This window comes from Camelina sativa, chromosome 4 (assembly GCF_030686135.1).
Source record: "Camelina sativa cultivar CO46 ecotype springtype chromosome 4, ASM3068613v1".
In the NCBI taxonomy this organism is placed as follows: Eukaryota; Viridiplantae; Streptophyta; class Magnoliopsida; order Brassicales; family Brassicaceae; genus Camelina; species Camelina sativa.
Genome location: NC_141883.1, coordinates 6,079,304 through 6,103,693, shown reverse-complemented (window position 1 = coordinate 6,103,693; position 24,390 = coordinate 6,079,304). Strand labels below are relative to the sequence as shown.

Sequence of the window (24,390 nt, the reverse complement as noted above, 5' to 3'; positions counted from 1 at the left end):
TGAAATATTTGGGCTAAAATATGCCCCAAAAAATTTGATGCCCTATTCCTGGGCTTTACTTGCTTGCCCTATGGACAGGGCCTGGATGTTTCATTAGCCTTGCCAAGCAATACAAGACAGTCAAACAGCACAAAACCGCATTTTCCTTCTCATGTTCTATTTCTTTTCCATTAGAGAACTTTTTTTTGTGCAACCATGTGGTGTTTGGCCATGGGATGATGACAGCTTCTTCGACAACTCTCTCCACTAAGATGCATCGATAGTTAATTAGTTAGTGTACCAATGGGTAAATTTCAAGATGAGCATTTGAACTTTACGGAGTTAGTTATTATCTAACGTGGCAAATGCATATTAACTACTCTAGTGTAGTTATATAAGTATTATTCCACCCATCCAAGCGTGTTTGAATTTTTCTGACCTACAACGACCCGTCCTGCGAAGTTTGCAGGACTAAAATAATATGCTAGCATTCGTTCCCAAATTTAAACACACACTTAAAAATTACTTCAAAAATTTAAAAAATATTTGTATAACTAAAAATAGTTTAATAACAATAATAATTAATATTCTAAACATAACTTGAGAAAAAAAATATTCTGAAGTTTGTTTGATAAATTAAATATGTAGGGCGTACCCGCATTTGTAATAGCCATGCCCTGCAAGATCCGCCCTTTTGCGCAGTGTAACTTGTAGACCCAAGATGGAGCAGCCGTGAAGAAGCCCGCTGGCATTTTGCTCATATTAATAGATTAGTATTGTAGCCTATTAACTCACTGAATCATCCAAAGAAAGAAGAAAACCTTATCAACTCAATGTCGCAGTCAAGATTATATTCGAGAAATGAAATAAATACAAGCTCATACATAAACTTTTTGGCAAAGACAACCAATATTATGTTTCTTTTATCAACATTTTGTTGTTAATTGTAATAAAAGGTACCATAGTTATGCTAATTAAAGGTCTCAAATCAACAAAATGTATGACATAAGTATCTCATATACTCCTTCCGTTCCTTATTAATCGTATTTCTAGAAGAAAAAAATATTGTTTCACAAGGTTTTTATGTTATTAATGCACTTTTAATAGGTTTTGGTAATGAATTAAAATTTCAAGAAAAATGACTAAATAATACTATTGGTTTAGAGGTGTAGAAATTTGAAAAATACAAAAAAAAACATTTATAATCAAGTTTTAATATGGTTTCTTAATATGTGTGAAAAACTAAAAAAAAAATATGATCAATTAAAAACAGATATGTGCTAAACATCAATAATGATAAATATCTGACCCGGAAAGATATGTATCTCGATTATACATTTAATAATGATAAATAAAGTATGAATGAGAGTAAGCCAAATTGTGATGTTGATGGAGGCATCTATTAACTGTGTCTTTTGGGACAACCAAAAAAAACTTTGGTTGGGTAAAGTGAAACAATCAAATCTTCTTCATTTCAATTTCTGTATCCATCAATACAATCTTCATGCATCTTTGATCTGTCTTTTTATCTAATTTATTTATCTAAGATTATGGAAGAAGAAAATTGATGATTGCAAAACAGCAAAAGGAAGACGGAAGAGTAGATTATTCTGTTATTGTCTTCTCTTGGCCTTAAAGCTTCTTAAAGGGCAAAAGGAAGTGCAAAACTATCTGACACTAGAGCCACGTACGGCGGCGGCACTGGACAAGTTGGTGAAGATATTGACGGCTGAGCTTGGTTTTACTGCGTGGGTATTGTCGTTGTTGTTGTCGTTGTCTTAGCACCAGACCAACCCTCATCATCGGACAAAAACATTTTTTAATTAATCTTATAATAATGTAAAGTATAAGTACATATGTATTAATTTAAAAATATCTTAGAAAATACTGAAATTTTTTTAAAATAATCGGAATCACCCAAAATATATATATATATATATATATATATATATATATATATATATGTGATTTGATGATAACTCTGTTAATAATCTTAGCTACATGACTTACTCGTATATGTGACATGATTGAGTTAACCAACTTGCACTTTCTAAGTATGTTTTGGATATTTGATTCAACTTGTTAGTTTATGATTCAGTTCGTATCAAACATTGATTCGACTTGTTAGTTTATGATTCAGTATATATTTTTTCTTACAATACTCCTTAAAAAGGCATTTTACCAAAAAAAAATATTAAAAAAAATCAAAATATCCACTTTCACAAAATTAGAAACTGCCGTTTGATGATCTTTCAATTAAAGGTAGGTACGATACATTTTGCTTATAGCATATATTTCATGAATATTTTATATATATTAATAGATATAAATTAACTTTAATAAAAAAGAGAAACTATAGTCATATAGATATTTATAGTTATAATTCAAAATATTTGTATAATATAATTAGAGAAAATATTGGAGATATGTTATGAGAAAATCAAAGTACTCGATATTAGTATTTTTATTGTGTTGTATTTTAAGTATTTTTCTGCTTAATGTTTTAGTATTTATGAAAATATATATATTTGTAGCATTTTTAATTGAATATGTATACATTAAATATTTTTTAATAATTTTAATTTGCATAAATATAAATAACATGTTATATAAATACAAGTTTTTATTTTAATATGTATTATATTATGTAAAATATTTTATTTACAGTTTTTAGTTTTTTACAATATAAATATTTGATCCGTATTATTTGATCCGCTTTCACCATTCAAACATACATTTTGAACCGCTTGATCCGTACTTGTTCCACTAGATCTGCTTGATCTGCTTGATCCGTTTTTGTTCCGCCTGATCCGTTTGATCCGCTCCGCTTGATCTGCTTTCTCCATTCAGAGCCTAATCTCTACAAAACTTTTTTAAAAATTTATACCTTTTAAAATTGGAAGCAGAAGAAGAGATGAAGATGTGAAACAATGGTGTTTATTTTTCTTACAAGAATAATGGGTAGAGTCTTGGATATATATGAAAATGGCTACAGTAAAAAGGAATCTTGAAGATCCTCCCATTTATCATTATGATTTGATAAATTTAGTGTAACAAAATAAATGAAAGCTGTTGAGTAAAAACAAATCTAACCCTATTGTTTCTTGACCATTTTAATAAGATGTTTGCTTCTTTTGTATGATTGTTTACTTGCATGATGTATGAGCATTCATCTAACTGGGTCCTACGAATTCAAAGCATTCTTGAAATGCTATATGTATCGACTGAATATAGAGATTATCTTTTTAATTCTTCATCTATGCTTGCCGATCAATAATGTATGATTTATTTGTTATCTTGCATATTTTTTGGGTTGATTAACTCTCCAAAATCTTGTTTAATTGAATGGCTAGTATAGAAAAGCGATACGTTATAACTTGGGGTATACAGTTGAGTTATGGTCCTTATGGAGTATATTCTGAACATATATAGTTGAGTTACTTGAGCATAGTAGTTGGTGCCACAACAATGGGTCAATTATACATCAATGATTTGAGTTCATAAACGATGTTTATATATCCCTTGTTTATGAATCTCAAATATTTCCTATCGCCTAATGATATTTACTGTTATTGATTTACATTTTTAGTACTTATAGTTGCTTCAGTTTCATGACAACCAAACAACAATATCATATTCTTCGTCTTTCATTCATTGCTCACCACGAACTATGAGTCGCTTTTGAAAATTTCCAAAACTGATGAATATTTTGACTTTAATTGGGCGGTTTTTGAAATCAAAATTTTGCAAAAAAAAAAAAATGAATATTGTCTAGTTGATGATGGGTCATCTCTTTCATTTCTGGAAGATACAGTACAACTATTTCCCCCCCGTTCAACTAATGTGAAAGTAGTCAGAATCAAATATAATCAAGAATCACTTGATCAAGCCGGCACACAAAAAAAAGTATAAAAATATCTTTGAAGTAAACAATCACTTTCAGTATCTAACGTTCACATATCAATGGTCTCTATATAAGCAAATCACTTTCAGAAAATCACAATGAACAACCTAATATCTACAACAAAAGACCTCAAAATGACGAACAAGATCTTCTTTCAGTTGACAGGAGCTTATCTGGTGCTGGCATTGATGATTGCCATGGTCTCGGCCCAATACGATAACGACAGCAATGACCACGCAACAACACCAAGCTCCGCCGTCATTGTTGCCGTCGATATCTTCTTCGGCTTGGCCGTAGCCACTGTGGTTCTGGTGGCTGGCTTCATAATCTGAATTCCGTAAATTCCATTTTTGGCTTTTCATGACGGTTGTTTCTGCTTTTAAAATTTTCATTGCTTTGTGGAAAAGATTATGTCAACACGTTTCAGTCAATTTGATATACAAATTACAATTAAAAAAATTCGAATCCCACTAAACATAAGCAAATCACCGATCAAAAACATTGGATATAATCTCTCGACTGACCAAAAAATCATACAAAATTTATCATAGTAGTCAGGTTCAACCGTTCAAGTAATCGTGCTCCTAGTAATAATAACATACATAAAAGAGAGAAATACAAAACAACATTACAAGACAGGTACAACACAATAAAACAAATCCTAATTAATGTTCCTCTTGGAGAAGTTTGAAACGGCAACAAAACTCTCCTGACTTCATTTCTAAATTTCCTAATCCACCCACCTGACCGATTGAAAATCAAATCTTCGAGCGTTTAGGGTCGAGTCGCTATTTGTGCGCTATCATGCGACTGTAAAACTCAGTTTCTGTGTATTCTGCTTTTGGTACGGAAACGAAGGTCGTTCTTGTTCACCTGCGAGATCTTAAGAGCCAAAGAGATATAGCCTAAAGCAGCTATCGCATAAAACACTTTGTATGGAGCCAACTCTAGCCCAGAGAAGAAGCAGTAGTAGCCGGCAAGAAGATAGATGTGATGGGGACCGAGTTGGTGTCCTGAGAGAAATGGGAAAGAGCGAAGGCTGCTAGACTCGGGTCTCGAGTTCAGTATTCCATGGAAAATTACACCAACGCAAAGAGCAGAGTCAGCAAACCAAGGAAAGCTTTGTCCTGTTCCGATCCTCTACAAGAAATTTCATTAAACATCAATCAAGCCTTTTTTTTTCAGGTATTGGGCCTATTGGCATAAGCTAAAAAGACATAAAACTCGAGTAGTAAACCGCAAAACAAAGCACTTTCACTAGTTCAATAGAGTCAAATCAGATTTTTAAATCATAAGAATGCCTGATTATGGACACGGAAAACGTACCTGGAACCAAGCGGCAAGAGAGGGTACGAACATCAAAGCTGCTAGGAGATGCAATATTAGTAGGCCGTGCCTGTGGTTGAAGATGTCTGCTTGTGTCTCAATGAATGACTTTTCAGACAAATCTCCTGATACGGGATCCTCTCTGCTTGAGGCATGTCGTGTTTTACGCTCGTCTTCATTTTTTTGGTTCACTGATTCCTTTCTCCTCGATGCCATCAGGATACTTCCATAACAAAAAATGCAAATTACCATCAGCTTTAATTGCCTCTTACCGATTTCTGATTGATGATTTTCTATGTAATTTTGAGGCATCTTTCCATCTCACATGACAATATTTGAAAAGATAGAAAGCTTGCGTACCAGCACATGGCGTTATGGCAGCAAAGAACATGAGAGGCGAGGAGTACAAAAAGACCCAAAGCTGGATGTAGAAAGGACACCAAGGTAACTGCGACTAGTGTCATAACAATTGTTGTGTTGAGCTTCAGAATTCGGACTGCCTGCTTTAAGAAACAGAATCTCAGTACCTCATTTTGATGATAAACTAAAAGCCTATATTTCAATGCTAAGCAAGGACAGCATGTGGTTAATATTAGATGGCTTTAGGTAAAGGACAAAATCGAAAAGCAAACCTTTAAACAGACGAAACTGGAAGAAAGTATAGAAAACCAATGAAGGAAAGCAAGAGAATAGTTTCGTTCCAAAGCTTGGCACCTGCAACAAATTGACACTTATTCAGTTATTTCTGGACAGCGGTGAGTAGTTTTTGGATTGAACCAAAAAAAGTGATGAAAGCAAAGCAATTACCTTGATTTAACAGTGGTGTGGACAAGGGCCGACGCTTGAAACGCAAATCTGGAGACGATAATTAACAGACTGATGAAGGCATTGGCCATCAAAAAACAGATCAACGAGACCACTGTGAAGCTTGTGAGGGGAGGGAATGGTTGAGCCATTAGGAAGGAGTAGAACAATGAAATTATAAGAGGTAAAACAGCTAGAAGCAGAAATGGAGATGGCATTTCTAAATTGTACTCTACAGCAGAGAGCAATGGTGGCACTGATAGTTTGTTGTCCCATTGATTAGCTTGCCGCATAAGAGCGAACACTGTGACGGCAAATGAGAAGCCAACTATCTGCAATATCAGACGCCACGTGAAGAAATGTTCAATCCCTTATGAAGAAAGCAATCTCGTATTTAAGAAACAAATGGTAATCAAGTTTGGAGAGGAAGTCTTGCGGTAAGTCTCATGCACTGTAATAATTTTCTAGCATGTTACATGCATAATTAGTATCATGTGACTGTGTACATCTGATACTCATGGGGTTAAGGATAACGATACCTGAGGACCATACAGAAGTACAAATCTGCTGGACATGGCTGGAGCAGAGACATGAACACTTGCAGTGTATGAGCAATGAGGGTCAACCTGTAGAAGGGCATGGAAACGGAAGAAACTTTTGAATTCTCTGTTTCAGTGAGAGTAAGAGACTAGCTTTTTCTAAAAAAAATTCTGACCAGAAGCATAACGGTAGTTTTCTCAGAACTCTGAGAACTCCAAAGAGCTGGTGATGAATCAATAACTATTGTCTCACTGTAGATATTTGCAAAAACGTGAAGTCCAGAAGCAGAATCCCAGGCAAGAGCAACAGGTGGGAAACAACGCAATTTGCAGAGCTCTGAAAATTGAACAATGATGAGATTGACAACTCAGATAAGGGAATGCAAATTTTTAAGTTTACGAACCGAAGACTAATATATTTTTCCACGAGAACTGGAAATCTAGGCAGATGCTGACTAGAAGATTAAATGACAAAACTATGAGATAAAAGCTACAGAAAGAAAAATTTCTACGATTCAAGAGAGGTTTGGAATACTCACTATCCTTGTCCAAGTCTCCTGTCTCGCCATCTGGTAAACCAAAAGTGTTAATGCCACAGCCAGCAGTTTTCAGGGACAGCGTTGTGGGCAATAGACCTAAGCTGGTAGCAAACGATAAGTTGTAAGCTAGAGGATGGTCCTCCTTCAAATATATTTCCTGCAGAAAATTAATCCAAAACTGAATAATCAGTTAACCAATGATTTCACTTAGCTTAATTTCAAAGCATTGGAGATACAAGGGGAGAGTGTGGTCTCTTTTCAGAATGATAACCTTTGCCCAGTAAGTGGATAAGAGCATTGATTGAGATGAGACCTCCACGGCCCCTTCTTCAGGATTAAAGAACTGCCCTACTGCCATGGAAACTGCTACAGGAGGTTTACCAGAAATGGCCTGTGCAAGAGAAGGTCTTATTCCACTTACACGTGAATTTGAAAAAAGGCAAATGTTTCAAGGTGAGAAAATACTTCGCGAGGCGCAACTGAGATAGTCAAGAATCTGAATCCGCGCATTTCTTCAGGCCCCAGCTTCAGCACTGCAGATGGGGGAGCTTGTTCGGTCTGACTCCCTGGTTCTGACTAGTAAACATAAACACAGAGAAATCTAGTTAATGAAAATGCTTAATTGACCTTCTTTCCTTTTGAAAATGTGAAGAGAACATGCACAGAGGAAATAAGCTTGGAGACAAATCTCGCAATGTTGTAACTGATATCCTAAATTACTTTAGCAGACAGTGTATATACTCACCTGTTTTGGTGCAGGGCCTGCAGGGATGAGAACCATCTTTGATGTAACTTCTACGACCCTTTCACAAACCGGTAAATTTGAATTTGATTTCTCCTTCTCAGGCCATAGATGGAGTCTTACTCCAGAACAGGGCGCCAGATTTGTAACAAAGATAAAGTGGTTCTTTCCATTTGACCCCTATTGTACAGAAAATGTGTCATGCGAGATCGATATTGACATTGAAGTGATATATAGGTCTAAAATCACATCCCCAAGGGAGTACTATCAGCACAGACCAATAACTCTATGTCCAACCAGCGCCTTCTCCCGTCCATTGCCAAAATCGTAACAGTACTCGTTTGTATGTATAGATCCCTATCGAGAGCATCATCCTTCCAATCCAGGGAACACGTAGAGAGTTGTGATTCAGAGCCTGGAAAGATTAAAAACAGAATCTTAAGAGAATACATGAACCCACAGTAATAAGGACACCTAATGACATTGTTTCATAATTAGCCATTGCGTAGAAAACTGTTTGACAGATAAAAGATACCTCCAGCTATATTTTCACTACTTGACAACATATACTGATAGATGTTAATCACCCTCAAGATCGGACAAGCTTACAACTTAAATATAATAAAATACTATCTCCTTTCGTTGAGGACTTATACTCTGACTAAACAAGATATACATATGTTCAGGGTAGAGATGGTATTCATACCCTTTGAGGCCACCATGGCTAATTCATGAGAGACTTTCATGGGTGTCATTCCATTGAAACTTTGAGCTAATGCACTTTGAAGCATTCGGGTTAAAACCCAAAGTCTCTTTTCAGTATCAGAAAATGGCTGACTAGTTTTCGAGTCCACCAAACTAAGAAGCGTATGTGAAACCTGCATGGCATGCGAAATTTCAAAATTCATTGAACATGGCATTTTCCAGATTACAATTTAGGGAATTTTTACCTACTTGAACAACCAATTGATTACACCACAAAATAGCTTGATGCTCCATTGACAGCCACACGTTTTTCATGCTTGTACTACTTATCATAAAGCCATGACTTGAAGGGACAATGCCATCAAGTGACTCTAACTTTGATCGAACCTGAGGAAAACGGGAAAATCTTAAGCGTTTAAAACAGTTCAAATCTCATCCACTGGAACTAACATACCATCAAAGAAAGCATCACGACATAGAGAATGAACCAAAAAACAAAATAAACCAAAATACAGGTGGATATTTTTCAGACCTGATAGTCATTGTAGCCACCGGCAATGGATACAACAACAACTCCGGATAGTAACGGGTCAGACACATAACTTCCCCCAGGAGATGTTTGAACTTCATACCCTTTTTTCCATTCTTGATTCACTTGAGCAAAGTAATGCCCCAAGGATGGCTGCAATGCCAGAGGAGGTGATCTGGATGAAATTAGACATATAAAAACCTAAACCATGTTTTTTGGCGTTAACACTTGTTAAGCATTGAGAGAACTTACTGGTGTGGACTTGAGAGTGTTAGGATGGTTTGCACAGCTGATTTCCGCAAACGAGGATGGACTGCAGCAGCTCTGGCAACAAAACCACCCATAGAATGGCCAACCAGTATCACATTATCTGGTAAGTTACTAGACACAGCAGCACCTTCTCTTTCTCTGGTATCATGAGATTCCTTATATTGATCCAGAATCTGAAGAAAACAAGTGGATAGAATAAGGGAACAAATAGAGATAAACTTAATTGGAAACAAGACTCCAAGCTATATGTTCTGTTATCTTAGAGAACTTTGCTTGATGAAACTTGGGAAAAGAAGTTCACACGCACAAGAGCATCTATATACCCCGCAATTAACAATTTAAATTATATTGTTCTGTACTTTTGGTTAAGAATTTCGTGAAAGGAATGAAGCTAAGCTATCAAAATTCCCACCCTATGAATGGCATATACGACATATTCAGTGTGCTCCTCAAGAATGCGACCATCCATTGCAGAATGTTCACCTTCAAGATCCACAGCAAACCAATCTAGTCTGTTGCTGTACTGACTAGGCAAATCATAGTCTATAGACTCTGTATCTGCACCGCCCCCACGGAAGAGAGAAGCTTCCTGATAAAATGTGCGCTCAAATGGACCCCCCTGATATGCTCTATCAGATTCTGCTGCCACAGACCTGACCTGCATGAGCAATATACATTACAGGGGATATAAGGAGGCTGGTACATGTAACCTAGAGACAAGCTCCCAACAGAATCGGGATATATTACATTATTCTGGAGTAAAAGAAAACAACAGGCTCCACAATAACATTGAAAACTGCTAGTTAAGGAATTCCCAACTTCAGCTATTATAGTGATCCTTACCTGCTTGTAACTGCCAGCATTGCCTGGAATGAAAAGAACTGGAACTCCACTAAGTTTCTTAAGGTGCTCCTTAAAGTCAATCTTCCTCCAACCTTCATGGTAAAGATAGAGTCCATATCTTCCTCCGGGAGTTGCATCGTCCGTCACAGAGATAGGAATGTAAGTGGGATACATGTAAGTCATAATACAACCATTCTTTATAGGTTTAAGCAAACCAAACAAAGCCGTAAGCCCAATCCATGCCGCTAAAATCACAACGCCAACTATCCTCAGCCTTGGTCTAACGCATTGGCTGCTCATAGCAAATCTTACATCACGCATCTTAATCGTATATATCTCTGCATAAAAACATGCCAAATGTGATCAAACTCACTCATAATAATTTATAATAAAAAAAAAAAAAAAAAAAAAAAAAAAAAAAAAAAACAGAGAATCAAACAAAGTATAGAGCTCCTAAAACAAGAATAAATCGATTTTTTCTTTAAGTATCAAACTGAATCACACAAGTGAAGAACCATAAACAGTAAAATTGAAAACCAAATAAAATCTCAGCTGTACATTATCAGCTTTAGATCTCAAATCAGTAGGGTTTTTCACTGTTATCTCTCCCCGTCGATTCCTGTGAAAACTTCCTAAATCTACAATTTATAAGCTTTCGAGAGTACCAGGGGGAAAGAAAAAATCCGATTAGAGTGAAAGTGCTCTTGTTTCCTTGATCTCTGTGGTTGTTGTATAACTGAGGATAGATCTGTGAGTACAGAGGTAAAGAGAGAGAGAGAGAGAGAGAGAGAGAGAGCTTTCGTGGGAGATTATACTAGCTTGAGTTTTGTTTTTGTTTTTAAACATAGAATTAACTTATATAACTTTTTTTGGTAAACATAGGCATAAGAAAAAAAATGATAAATCAAGCGAATAACTAGCTTAAGAGGTGTCAGACCAATTTATTAAACAGACCTATGTGATCATCATAATCACTTATCACAAAAATAAAATAAAAACAGAGAATCAAACAAAGCATATAGCTCCTAAAACAAGAATGCATAAACTTTTTTAAGTATCCAATAGATTCACACAAGTGAAGAACCATAAACAGTAAAATGTTGTTGAGTCTAACAGTGAGAATATCCCAAATTTTATCAACAACCAAAAAAATTTCCACTATACTTACTAGCCTTAGATCTCAAATCAGTTTATGCACCAAATTACACAAAACAAAACTGAAACGATACAAATCAGGAAACTTAATAATATAGTGGACAAAAAAAAAATGAGATCCAAAATGGAAGAAGCTTAATATAGTAACAGTACTTTAAGGGATGAGAATAAAGGAAACATTTTATAGTTTGGATCTCGCCATTAATGCTAAGCTAAGAGCTTAATTTGGTAATATCGATGAGTTTTTAAATCATTTGGGGCGTGTGATTTCAGAACACGAGTGAGTAAGAAACTAACCGGTTAAGAAGATGGTGAGAAGACACTACGCGATGTCCAGGGAAATTAGAACCGGCGGTTTAAGAAGGTATGGGAGCACGGTGCGACGGAGGTCAGGCTCCTCACTGAAATCGAGGAGGGAGAATAAATCGGAGATCTTGCGTTAATCGGATCCAGGTTCGGGTGCAGTTGAGTTTAATTTAGCTAAATGGGCTGTTTTTGGACTATATGGGCCTAAAGTTACCAATGATGAAACGTCGTTTTTAGAAGAGCGGACTAGAATTTTAGTCTAATCTTTTTTTTGGTAGGAAGAATTTTAGTCTAATCTTGAACGTTTGTTTTTCAACTTTTAAATTTCAGTCTGCATTAAATTATATGATATTTTCGAATATCAATCAATTTTTAGGATGTATAATTTTTTTCTTTTTCCTCAAGAACTTTTAAGTATTATTTTCTATGTAAAATTCAAATATAACTCTTTAATGATACTCCCTACCCTCTCTCCATTTATATAGATTTTTTACAATTTTTTTGTTTGTTCTATTTTAATAGATTTTATCAAGTTTCCTTGCTTAGTAGTATACATATCTATTTGAATTATGCAGTATTTTATTCTATTGTTTGAATTTTTATAAATGATAAAATATTTCTTATTTATTAAATTTTGCCAAAAATTCTATCAAAATAAGATTTAAATTTCTGTAATTTTTATAAAGAAAATAAGTATTTTAAGATTTACAAAACATGTTACAAAAGGAATGGAGGGACCATTGTATAGTATCATGTTCTCTCAACCAGTTGAAGGTAAGTTAGATCTGAATTTACCAGCAATATACAGAAACCCGTTTTATGTTTGGGCCAAAAAAGGTCCAAATTATTTGAAGTATTTAAAATTATCAATACTTACCAAAAAAAAACTCCAAAATTACCAAAATAACATATACTGTGGATAGCCGAAACTGAACTGAATTCCACATATTTCTGGTCTTTAAGAGTTGGACTTGGAGGAGTAACCAGTCTAATATAATCAGTTGAGAAGAACCAAAATGTACATGACTAGTTGAGAATTCTACCAAAAATGTTACTTAAAAAAAAAAAGTTGAGAATTCAAAATGTTACTAAAAATAAACTTTGATCCAAACCTCATATTGAACATACCGTTGAAAAGAGAAGGAATGCAATAAGCACACTTTTGGGACTATAATTTTTTTTTTTTTTTTAACCTTTTGAATCAAATAATTCAAAATAAGATATGGTACACAGATCAAACTTTTTGGTCTGCATTTGGTTTGGTTCGAATTAACCAAAATGGACGATCGTTTACGATAATATACAAAACAAAAGCATGATCTCTTAATAAAAGAGAAGAACGGATGTATATAGTTTACTAATATACGGGAAATACCCCGAGGCAACAGAGTCTCCACTCGACCCATCTCACAAAGTAACACCTCTCTAACGTCTAAACTACTCTACTGAGAGAGAGACTACTGAGAGAGAGAGAGACTCCTGAGAGAGAGAGAGAACCTCTCGCTTGGCTTTTTTTTTTTGGCTTCCTGATAGAAACAACAAAACCCGAAAAATCCCGGTTTACTTTCGGCTCACCTCTTTTACTTCTTGGAGAAACCAAAACCCGTAAAAACACGGTTTACTTTCCGTTCACCTCTTTTTGCCACATCGAGTTTCCGGTGAACAATTAGTATGAGAACTCGTGGCCACGGAGTGAGATGTATTTCTTGACCCAGATTGCAATATCTTCTGCACAAGCCTGAGCTTGCGGAGTTCTAAGAAGTATGTCGAGGGTTGCAAACTCGTGAACCGCATCTTTGTACTCTAGCACGGGAGCATCTACATTAACTTTCCTTAACTCTTCTGAGTAAGCAATGGCCCGGTCTCTCATCCAGTCATGCTCTGCTACAATAGTTAGTGTTGGTGGCATGAATTTGAGAGGTGGACCTCGGCCTGGAACGAGCGGGTTTGCTGCCGGGTGGTCCAAGCTGAATTCTTTTTCTGACAAGAAAAGCTTCCATGCGAGAATGCACATGGCTTTGTCGTAGAAGTATGAGTTTGCTTGTTTGATCTCAGACTGTGTGGGAACACTACCGATGAAGAACGGGTACATTAGGACTTGAGCCACAACCTTGACAGGGTCTAGATTTTGACCAACTTCAATGGCTTTGCGTGCTACGTAGTCTGCTATGTTGGCACCACAGCTCACACCAAGAAGCACACATCTGAAGTTTCAAATTTTGAGATGTCACAGAACTCAGTAAGATTTTGTTTCACCTGAATCACATGAAAGCAACGATCTACAAAAATTCATCTCTGAAGACTCGGCTGGGATCTAAGTTCATTATCCTTAGGAGTTCTTAAGAACCAAGAAGAGAACATTAATGGAAGCAAACTCCTTAAGTTACGTGAAAGCAGTGAGCACTAAAACATAGAATAAAGATTTTTGGTGTGACATACGATATGAAGAAACAATTGACAACCCAAGCGCATGTTCAAGAAACTGACTCCTAAGCAGATGGTTCTTTATCAAAAAACAAGCGTGCTAATTCAATTCCAAGAAGGTTCACGAAATTAAAAGGATTGAATTTACACATCTAACATGCTCAGCCCAAGAGATCAATGAAGATCAAACAAATCATCATTTCAGGGGCCAATGGATAAGAGGAGAAGCAGCAACAGAAGTTTCGTAGATCACTACCAAGAAACAACACTACAATCAACTAAACTCTACCACAAGTAGACCACAGATCAAAGATCAACATTAAAGCTTAGATGTTCAGGCAGGCAGGAACACACACACATTCGTTTCTAAGTTCTAACAAATTCTTGGCTCTTTCACTAGTTTCCCTACCTAAACAAGAACCAACATTTCCCTAAAAGTCATAGGCAATGCAAATGGAAAGTCATTGTTTTTACCTCGAGGGATCAGCATGAGTTGCGAGCCAAGGCTCAACCAATGATGCACCAAAAGCATCAACGATATGCTTATTAACTTCTGATTTCTTCACCTCCCCTCCGGTTCGCCGCGAATTCCCCATGGACTTATTACATTCCGCCAAATTCGCCTGCTTCCCCAGCCATTTCAACACCTTGAACCCGTCCTCATACGCCGCTGGGTACCGGTTCTCAGGTGCAAGCCTGTACCCGACGGCCAAGACAATGATATCACAATGCTTGGCCATTCGTCTACAAAAGAAATCATTAGCCACTGAGTCGTTACTTCCACTCACCCATCCACCACCGTGGAACTGCAACATCACAGGAAGTTTTCTAGAGTTTCCACCAGACGACGACGGTGAGTATCCTCTGTACACGTCGGAGGAGGATCCTGCTTCAGGGGATGACGAACCAGTGGCGGTGCAGCCGTAACTGTTCCTCCTAGATTCTACCTTGTGAGACAACAACGAATTAGACGAACCTAAGCTGTTTCTCCTAATAAGAAGATCCGATCCGGCGAGGTTGTTGAGATTTCGAGCCTTACCGGAATGCACACCAGCGGCAGAGGTGCTCGGTTCGAGCGGCGTAAGAGCAGATTCAGGTAGAAAAATCCGTACGGATAAAGAAGTTAACGGATCGATATGAATGTCTTTGGTCGCAACACCGTCGGTGAATAACGGATTAGGAGCAGCGACGGATTCTTCGGGTCGGGTCGTGACACCGAACGGATCCGAGGAGGATTCGTCACCGGAAGATTGAATCCGGTTCTGTAAACGGTGTTTCAAAAGGAACTTGAAGAAGACACTATAGAGCTTCACACCAACGCTCGGCATTTTTTTTTGTTCTTTTTCTTGTCGTATTTCTCCGGTTCGAATTTGAAACACCTATTTGTGAGTTTTACAGAGATTTTACGGATCCATGGATGGATAAAAGGGAGATTAAGGTGGAGCTTGCAGCAATTGCATCGAATTAGGGTTTGTAGGAGAGTGAAGAAGATTGCTTTGCTTCGATTTGGAGCTTTGGATTGAGGTGAAAGATGAGCGTTAATAGAGACAACAAGGATAGAACCAAAAAAAATAAATTACAAAAAAAGAAAAAAAAAAAAAAAAAAAAGGGAGCAAAGCAAAGAAGCTTAGGTGGGAAGAGAGACTCTCTGATTAATAAATTTGTTTTGCTAAATGTTTTTATATTTCCTTTTAATGGGAGTTACTTTATTAATTTCAGGGGGATCTCTTTTTTTCTTTCTGTTTTTTTTTTAGAACCTAGAAACCAGAACATGGGAAGAGTTTATCTTTGCTTTACCGGTGTATTTTGGGGTTAAGCTTCTAGAAAGTTACGTTCATGGTTGCATACTTGATGATAGGTTATAGGTATGTGACGTCTAATTTTGCTTTTGTTTTTAAAACAGATTTTTCTTTTATGTATTGAGAAGAGCGTTATATTTGTATTTGGTTTGTTGGCCTACAACGATGGGAAGATTTTCATGGAGAAGACTTTCTTACGTTCATTCATTTGTGAGTTCAAACTCGAGGGATACCTCTCCTGCATGTCTCTGAGATGACTGACAGTGAGATTCATTGATAATACCCCTGGAGAAGTTGTTGTTGATTTGGATTTCAGTGAACAGACTACTATTTAAATTACTTTTTATCATAGTCAAAAGTGAGAATTATAATTACAGATCACCTTCGTTTCTTTAAAAGAGTAAGAAGATTTCAGTCAAGAGAAATGATTTTGATTGGTTAGAGTATGAAAGACTCAAAAGGATTTGCAGTAATTGTTGTCGGATCAATCATCAGGTATACGTGGAAGCAAAACTCACACTAGCTAAATTTAACCGGAAAATCAAAAGAAAGTATTAAGGTGAGGAAACGAATTTTCTTGTTAATCAAGAACACTCAAAGATTTCCTAGACATGAAGATTCTAAGCAAGATGGAACTAAAAAACACAAGAGAAGACATGTATAACAGGATAAGTGTAAATCTATTAGGATTAGGATTTATAGTTTAAGTACTAATGTGATAAGGCTTAGGAACCTATTGTTTAGGCCTGTGTGCTAATCTTTTCTCTTGTATAAATTCTCATGTGAGGTCATCAATAAAGTTAAGTCAGTTTGATAACCAATTCTACATGGTATCAGCACATACGATCCAGTAAATTTTCTTAAAATTTTTCATAATTTTTTCGTTTCTTGCGTGTCAAGTAAAAAATGTCCGGTGTAGAAGATGTTTCTTCTGCAACAAAGTCTTCGCCTGCAGTAAAGAAACCAGGTACGGTGGTGGTTTCGCCGTACCTATTGTCGAGTTCCGACAACCCATGTGCTATGATGTCTTCGGTCATGTTGACCGGTGATAATTATAATGAATGGTCGACGAAGATGGTGAACACACTTCAAGCCAAGCGTAAAACTGGTTTTATTAATGGTTCGATCTGCAAACCATCTCAAGGTGATCCCAATTTTGAGAATTGGACAGCCGTGAACTCGATGATCCGTTCTTCAATTGAACCAAAGGTGAAATCCGCGGTGACTTTCATCTCCGATGCACATTAGTTATGGAAGGATTTGAAAGAACGTTTTTTGGTGGGTAACAAAGCTCGTATTCACCAACTCAAGGCTTAACTCGCAGCATGTCGTCAGGATGGCCAACAAGTACTTGAATACTATGGTCGTTTGAGTAAACTTTGGGAAGAATACCAAATTTACAAACCAATAAAATCATGTACTTGTGGGTTGTGTACTTGTGGTGCTACTCTTGAACCGCATAAGCAACGGGAGGAAGAAAAGATTCATCAGTTTGTGTTAGGACTTGATGAATCTAGGTTTGGTGGTATTTGTACAAACATTATCTCGTTGGATCCTTTGTCATTTATTGGAGAAGTTTACTCTAGAATCATTAGAGAAGAACAGAGGTTGGCTTCTTCTCGTCTTCATGAGCAGCAGCGTGACTCTGTTGGTTTCTTGACTCGCCGTGACACATATGATCAGACATCTCCGGGTAGTAGAGAGTCTTCGTCCGAAGTTACTGCGTATCTTGGCAGGTCCAATTTGACACATCTGACCAGACCCACCACATCAATAATTAAGACATCGGGTTCCAAGATATGTTCGCAGTGTGGACGACTTGGTCATGAGCGTCGTGACTGTTGGGAGGTTGTTGGTTTTCCAGACTTGTGGATGGAGCGTAATCAACACAAATCAAGTGGTCGTGGTTGAGGCACTGGCAGAGGTGCTGGACGAGGAAGAGGACAAGTTACTGCAGCGCATGTCACAAGCTCTCATTCTTCTGTTTTCACTAAATTCACACCGGAACAGTTGAGGGTACTTCAACAAATGGTTAGCGAGCAGTCTAGTGCCAAGAGTGCCGATAAACTGTATGGTAAGAAAGATCTTGGTAATGTCATTCTTGATACAGGAGCTTCCCATCATATGATTGGGAATCTCACTTTCTTACACAACATTAAGAATGTTCTGCCTTGTTCTTCAGTTTTGCGGATGGAAGTAAGACCTTTGCTGTAAGCATGGGGGTCTTTCCATTAAGTGATACAATCTCGTTGACTGATGTTCTATATGTCCCTGCCTTGAATTGCATGTCAATCTCTGTTTCACAAATATTGAAACAAACAAAGGATGTTGCTATGTTTACTGAAACATTGTGTGTTTTGTAGGACCTTTCTTTGAAGACTTTGATTGGAAGAGGTGAAGAGCGTGATAGGATTTACTACTTTACGGATGTGGTTTCAGCAAAGATTCATTGCATGACTGCTAGTTCCAGCAACAAGTTATGGATTCAACGGTTGGAGCATCCATCGTTTTCAGTTCTGTCGGTTTTACCAATGTGTTCTAGTTCTTCGAAATCTGCTAGCTCAAGTCCGTGTGACGTTTGTTTTAGAGCTAAGCAGACTAGGGAGGTTTTTCCAAAAAGTTTCAATAAAGCAATTGAGTGTTTTTCTTTAATTCATTGCAACGTATGGGGTCCTTATCGAGTACCTTCTTCATGTGATGCGGTTTACTTTCTCACTATTGTTGATGATTACTCTAGAGCTATCTGTACATATCTTCTACTTGCAAAGTCTGAAGTTCGAAGTGTATTAACTAATTTCATTACCTATGCAAACAAACAGTTTGGTAAACAAGTAAAAGCGGTTAGAAGTGATAATGAAACAAAGTTTATGTGCCTCTCTTCATACTTCTGTCAACAAGGCATTATCCACCAAACGTCGTGTGTTGGGACTCCACAGCAAAATGGCAGGGTGGAAAGAAAGCATAGGCACATCCTAAATGTTGCCAGGGCCTTGTTGTTTCAAGCAAGTTTACCCATTCGGTTTTGGGAGAGGCTGTTCTTATGGCTGCATATCTTATCAATAGAACGCTTCTTCTATTCATAATGGACGTTCTCCTTATGAACTACTTCATGGGTGTAAGCCGTCGTATGCACATTTACGCGTATTTGGTTCAGCATGTTATGTTCACCTTGTCAGCTGTGATAGGGACAAGTTTGGTGAACAAAGTAGATTATGTGTATTTGTTGGTTATCCGTTTGGAACAAAGGGCTGGAATGTTTTCGACATTGATAGGAATGAATTCTTAATCTCTCGTGATGTTGTCTTTCGGGAATAATTATTTCTGATGCGGTCATCACATATGCTGAACGAGTAGCTGAACTACTACAAGACGGATTTCCTGATGGACTTCTTGAACTACTCTCCGATGAGCCACACAAGGAAATATTGATTGCCAAGATAATATATTGATAGAAATCCTAGATCCACCATTTATTCCTCATCATCACCATTAATTATGATTTCTCCATTATGGTGATTGATTTGTAATTAATTTAGACATATTTGTAATTAATGTAGATTATACCATGTAAGAGCTATAAAAAAAGCTCGTTTGTTTCATTGTAAAGATATAGAAGATTTTTGGAAAATAAAAGAGAGAGTTTTTCTCACTTTGAAGCTTAGGCTTTGTTTTTGTTTATCTAAGTTAGGTGGATTCCTTTACTTAGTAAACGTTTGTTCTTATGTCTTTTTGAGCGAGTCATCAAGGCATAGATCTTGTGCTGTATCAGAGTCTTATCACAACTCTGTGGTGCACTTCATTCCGCCATCACACCCCTTATTTGATCTCACACGAGAGAAGCGACCGCCAGCGTGTCAGATCTTCATCTTTGACCATCATTTCTTCACAAGAGAGAAGCGACTGCCAACTTGTGAATCCGCCATATTTATCCCATACGAGTCTCACCACCGAGTCTTCTATCATATTGATACAAGCCTCAGAACCCACCAAGACAAGGCTCACAAACTCAAAGACTTAGAAGCTTAGGTGGAAACAGTTTGATGGAGAGTAACCGGTTTGATGCTGATTCCACAACACCAAGGGCTAGAGAATATGATCCAAGGGCTATTCCTCGCAAGGATCAGAGACTCTACACGAAACCTAAGTTGTTTGATTCCACAAACTACCTAGAACTAGCAAGAATAATGATTTGATTCAAAACACAAAGTGTTGAAGCAAACTGAAATTTCTTATTAATCAAAAGCGTGCCTTGAAAAGTAAAATGTAATAGAGCTTATATAGAGGCTCAAGTACAACATCTATATGCTGAAATAAAGAAAGAAATCTCAACAATTAATGATAATTATGGTCTTTGGGAATTGAATGAGAATATCGGCCAAATTGGGAAAGTTGTGATGCACCTTGAGTCTTGATAACTTGGGGCCGAAGTTGTGGTTTATTGGAACGTCTTGATACATTCTAGAAAGCTTCTGGATGGTCTTGAGAGTCTCACATAGGCACATCATTGAATAAGGAAGATGTGTTATAAAGACAAACGGATCCAAATAAGGAAAGTTGCACTTTAACTTGATCCGCCTAATCAAGTGAGGTGGGATGCATCCTAAGATGTGTGGTGAAGTCTCCAAGTGATATAGAAGCTCTCCAGGACGCCAAGGTATGCTTTGGTTTGAGCCTTTGATGGAAAGATCCATTTTGTGTGATAATTGACTTGTGGAAAGGTTCCTTGTACCATGTCTTGAACTAGCTCGAAACAAGGGTGGCTTTCTATGATCATCCTCCATAGAATATATGTAGGAAGATATGTGGAAGGATGTTGCTTCATTAAAAACTTTTCTAGGTAAACCCATTGGGAAAAACCCTAGATAAGGAAAAAAGAGTGCAACGGTTTTACTCCAACAATGTGATCTTCCGGCTCGTTGAAGTCCGCATCACTTCCAGTTACAGCGGTCAGCTCCAAACTATGTTTGTTACTGATTCTTCCACATATCAAAAGGATATGATAGTTCTCCTTGACTGGTACAAGCTGGTTCATTCCAAAAAATACTTCAGGCAGTCTATCAGGAAGTTCGTTAGGATGTTCACCAAGCAGTCTTTCAAGTAGTACTTCAGCTACTGCTTCAGCCGGTAATTCAGCTCCCATTCTTACATCACTTTCCATTTGCTTTAGAACTTGTGAGTTCTCCCACTCTTGCACCTGTTCAAGTAATTACCAAAGCAGATTGGCTTCCTCACACACATGTGGTGGACAGGGGGAGTTCACTAAGTCCTCCTACTGACAGTCAAGTCGTACCTCCACCTCACTCGTCAAGCGACTCTATTTTGCCGCGAGAGCCGGATGTTCTCTCGCCGATTGTGGAACCTGTGGATCCGCAATCATCACCTGCAGTCTTGTCTTTGCCTGCAGATTCTTCACTAGTTCATGTGCCAGTTCCTACAGTTCTATCCTCTGTTCCTGAGGTTGTAGTTTCAAAACCTGCTGTTTCATCGTCTGTTCCCGCTATACCGGTTCGTCGAAGTGAGCGAAAACGTCATGAACTGGGTTATCTTCAAGACTATGTAACATATAAAGCCGTTTGTACTCCAACAACCCATCATGCTCTGCTCTCTTCTACATCCGAGTCTTCAATCATGGTCCAAGGTACATGTTTCTCTCCTCTAACAGAGTGTCTTCCTGATGAATTGTTTCCCCAGCTCATCTTGTTTATTTGGCTACAATCACCATGTCTGTGGAGCCTAAACACTTTAAGGAAGTTGTCCGACTTAAAGTGTGGAATGACGAGATGGTAAAAGAAGTTAATGCTCTTGAGTTTAAGAGAACATGGCATGTAGTTGATCTTCCATAAAACAAAGTTGCGCTTGGGAGTCAATGAGTTTATAAGACTAAATACAATGCAAATGGGTCTATTAAATGATACAAGGCTCGTCTTGTTGTTCCTAGTAATAATCAAGTTGAGGGAGTTGATTATAATGAGACCTTTGCTCTTGTTGTTAAGATGACTATGGTTCGTACGTTGTTATGACTTGTTGCAGCTGAGCAGTGGGAGGTCTATTAAATGGATGTTAATAATGCCTTTTTACATGGAGATTTGGAGGAAGAGGTTTATATGAAACTTCCTCCTGGCTTTTGTCATTCTCATCCCGGCAAGGTTTGCCGTTTACGGAAGGCTTTGTATGGTCTTAAACAGGCTTCACGGTGTTGGTTCAAGAAGTTGTCTGATTCTTTAATTTATTTTGGTTTTGTTCAATCTTATGAAGTTTACTCACTCTTCTCTTACTCTAAGGCTGGTGTTGAACATCATATCTTGGTGTATGTTGATGACATTCTCATTTGTGGGAATAATGATTACATGCTTTAGAAGTTTAAAGACTATTTGTGTCGATGCTTCTCAATGAAAGACTTGGGAAAACTAAAGTATTTTCTTGGTATAGAGGTTTGTCGGGGACCGAAAGGGATGTTTCTCTCACAACGTAAGTACGCCATGGATATAGTTTTCGATTGTGCTCATCTTGTTACAGCACCTGTTGCAACACCGCTAGAACAAAACCATTGGCTTGCTACTAACGACGGTCATGTTCTCGTTGATCCGCAGTCGTATCGCCGGTTGATTGATTTATCTCACCAACACACAACCAGACTTAAGCTATTTTCTGCATGTTTTGTCGCAGATGAAGAAACCTCGTGAGGCGCATTGGGCTGCTGCTGTTCGTGTGGTTAGTTATTTACAAGGCACTTTGCGTTAGGGTATCCTGCTTAAGGCTGATCCGGATCTTACTCTTACCATTTATTGTGATTCTGATTGACAGTCGTGTCCTTTAACGAGTATGAGATGTTCTCTAAGTGCTTTTGTTGTATTGCTTGGAGGTTCGCCTTATTGTGTGGAAAACAAAGAAACAAAACACCGTGTCACACTCTTCCGCTGAAGCAGAATATCGAGCAATAGCAGTGGGACTTCGGGAGATTAAATGGCTTTGTAAGTTGTTAATTGAATTGGGTGTTAAACAGTCCAAACCAGCTCGGTTCTTCTGTGATAGTAAGGCTGCAATTCACATTGCTGCGAACCCGGTTTTTCACGAGCGCACCAAGCACATCGAATCTGATTGTCAAACAGTCCGTGATGTAGTCCGCGACGGTATCATCACTACACAAGATGTTAGTACCACATAACAACTTGAACATGTTTTAACTAAAGCTCTTGGTAGGGTTCAGTTCGAATATCGGATGTCCAAGTTGGGCGTTCATCTGTTGTCTGCTCCAACACGAGAAAAGAAGTATAACCGGATAAGTGTAAATCTATTAGAATTAGGATTTATAGTTTAAGTCCTAAAGAAATAAGGCTTAGGAACCTATTGTTTAGGCCTGTGTGCTAATCTCTTCTCTTATATAAATATTCATGTGAGGTCATCAATAAAGTTAAGTCAGTTTGATAACAAATTTTACAACATGATATAAGAGAAGGGCTCCAGACAACGACCATGTATGGAGAGATTACAATTTTTTTTATGAGAGAATTGGGTGAAAATAAAAATTTGAGGATTTGTTTCATCGATTCATTCAGTTATTTATTTGTCTTTAATTGTATTTAATTAAAAGAGGTGAAAATTATTCAGTGGTTACAAACTTGAAACTTGTTACCTAAACTTCTATTATATAAAACTAAAAAGGGTAATACCCTACCATATCACTTTGAATACGTAAGAAAATAGTAATAACTTAAGATCTATATTGATATATATACATAAAAGAAAGAAAAATTAAGAATGTGACATTAGTAAAAATCCATATGTTTTGATTTTTATAATTTTACAAATCTATATAAATTTACAAATCTATATAAATTTACAAATCATTCACTCGATAACAACCTTCTAGTAAAACAAACATTGACCCAAAAAGCGGAATATTCAATTTTTTTTAATCTGTTTAGTGAAGACTTTGACCCACTAAACAATAAATTATAAGTTAGATGCCCTCTAAAGGTAAATTTCAAGATTAATGAAATATCTTGTGTCACCCATCTCGCCAGTTTTTTGTTTTTTTTTTTGTTTCTTTTTTTTAAAAAATAATACAAGTTTTAGTTTATATCTGAAATAAAGTATGTAGTACATTTACTTTGAACTAATTGATGATAATGAATCTTATGTTCTTTGTATATTACTTAAAATCTATCTCGTAAGATTAATTATTTTTATACAAGTTTAAGTTTTGAATCTAAAATAAAGTATATAGTACATGTACTTTAAACTAATTGATGATTAATGATATTTTGTGTTCTTTGTATGTTACTTTAAATCCATTTTTTTAGATACAATTTTTAGTTTCAAATCTGAAATAAAGTACGTAGTACATTTATTTTGAAATAATTGGTGGTTAATGAAATATTTTATGTTCTTTGTATATTACTTTTAACCCATCTGACATTTTTTTTTAAATACAAGTTTTAGTTTGAAATGAAATATAGTATATTTACTTTAAACTAAGTGTAAAGCAATGATTAATTTAACATGATAGTGAGACTCGTGGTTTGG

At 36.9% G+C, this 24,390-nt stretch overlaps 3 protein-coding genes across 16 annotated transcripts; 1 reads left to right on the top strand and 2 right to left on the bottom strand.

The window, feature by feature from the left end:
- Window positions 1–4,368: 4,368 nt before the first annotated feature.
- Window positions 4,369–11,867, bottom strand: LOC109124745 (uncharacterized). Of its 11 annotated transcripts, none has more exons than XM_087509976.1 (19): window positions 11,633–11,867; window positions 10,181–10,518; window positions 9,750–9,995; window positions 9,320–9,510; window positions 9,071–9,242; window positions 8,788–8,925; window positions 8,540–8,711; window positions 8,112–8,248; window positions 7,837–8,013; window positions 7,557–7,667; window positions 7,363–7,482; window positions 7,092–7,248; window positions 6,729–6,889; window positions 6,553–6,639; window positions 6,017–6,345; window positions 5,842–5,923; window positions 5,570–5,709; window positions 5,210–5,432; window positions 4,369–5,023 (listed from the first exon to the last, which is right to left on the bottom strand). In XM_087509976.1, the coding sequence occupies exons 2-19, from the start codon at window positions 10,499–10,501 to the stop codon at window positions 4,703–4,705; spliced, it is 3,285 nt and encodes a 1,094-aa protein (XP_087366102.1). In that variant the 5' UTR covers window positions 10,502–10,518; window positions 11,633–11,867; the 3' UTR covers window positions 4,369–4,702. The 11 variants fall into 11 exon arrangements, with proteins under 11 accessions (XP_087366102.1, XP_087366099.1, XP_087366105.1 ...); XM_087509973.1 differs by having other exon boundaries at window positions 5,570–5,712; window positions 11,633–11,812; XM_087509979.1 differs by having other exon boundaries at window positions 5,570–5,712; window positions 9,821–9,995; window positions 11,633–11,792.
- A 997-nt stretch (window positions 11,868–12,864) lies between these two features.
- On the bottom strand, window positions 12,865–15,766 carry LOC104779960 (putative carboxylesterase 11). Of its 4 annotated transcripts, none has more exons than XM_010504398.3 (3): window positions 15,105–15,766; window positions 14,540–15,008; window positions 12,865–13,845 (listed from the first exon to the last, which is right to left on the bottom strand). In XM_010504398.3, exons 1-3 carry the CDS (start codon window positions 15,391–15,393, stop codon window positions 13,308–13,310), a joined length of 1,296 nt encoding a protein of 431 aa, XP_010502700.2. In that variant the 5' UTR covers window positions 15,394–15,766; the 3' UTR covers window positions 12,865–13,307. The 4 variants fall into 4 exon arrangements, with proteins under 4 accessions (XP_010502700.2, XP_087366098.1, XP_010502699.2 ...); XM_087509972.1 differs by having other exon boundaries at window positions 12,865–13,897; window positions 15,105–15,715; XM_010504397.3 differs by having other exon boundaries at window positions 14,540–15,740.
- A 1,004-nt stretch (window positions 15,767–16,770) lies between these two features.
- LOC147945478 (uncharacterized) lies at window positions 16,771–23,029 on the top strand. Its single transcript, XM_087509273.1, has 14 exons — window positions 16,771–17,085; window positions 17,200–17,600; window positions 17,674–17,788; window positions 17,875–18,060; window positions 18,228–18,812; window positions 18,928–19,069; window positions 20,914–20,988; window positions 21,032–21,502; window positions 21,556–21,689; window positions 21,783–21,866; window positions 21,957–22,010; window positions 22,221–22,436; window positions 22,531–22,575; window positions 22,868–23,029. Exons 1-14 carry the CDS (start codon window positions 16,771–16,773, stop codon window positions 23,027–23,029), a joined length of 2,985 nt encoding a protein of 994 aa, XP_087365399.1.
- The last annotated feature ends 1,361 nt before the right edge of the window (window positions 23,030–24,390 follow it).

Bases quoted from the DNA above. Each gene is read 5' to 3' on its own strand.
- LOC109124745 (XM_087509973.1), bottom strand. From the start codon at position 10,501: ATGCGTGATGTAAGATTTGCTATGAGCAGCCAATGCGTTAGACCAAGG. The intron at 8,249-8,539 runs GTATGAATACCA...TAATCTTTCCAG, and splicing joins AGCCATGGTGGCCTCAAAGG to GCTCTGAATCACAACTCTCT. The intron at 6,640-6,728 runs GTCAGAATTTTT...GCCCTTCTACAG, and splicing joins AAACTACCGTTATGCTTCTG to GTTGACCCTCATTGCTCATA.
- LOC147945478 (XM_087509273.1), top strand. From the start codon at position 16,771: ATGTCCGGTGTAGAAGATGTTTCTTCTGCAACAAAGTCTTCGCCTGCA. The intron at 17,601-17,673 runs GTCCAATTTGAC...ATATGTTCGCAG, and splicing joins GTTACTGCGTATCTTGGCAG to TGTGGACGACTTGGTCATGA. The intron at 19,070-20,913 runs GTAGATTATGTG...AAAATACTTCAG, and splicing joins GGACAAGTTTGGTGAACAAA to GCAGTCTATCAGGAAGTTCG.
- LOC104779960 (XM_010504397.3), bottom strand. From the start codon at position 15,393: ATGCCGAGCGTTGGTGTGAAGCTCTATAGTGTCTTCTTCAAGTTCCTT. The intron at 13,846-14,539 runs GTAAAAACAATG...TTGAAACTTCAG, and splicing joins ACTCATGCTGATCCCTCGAG to ATGTGTGCTTCTTGGTGTGA.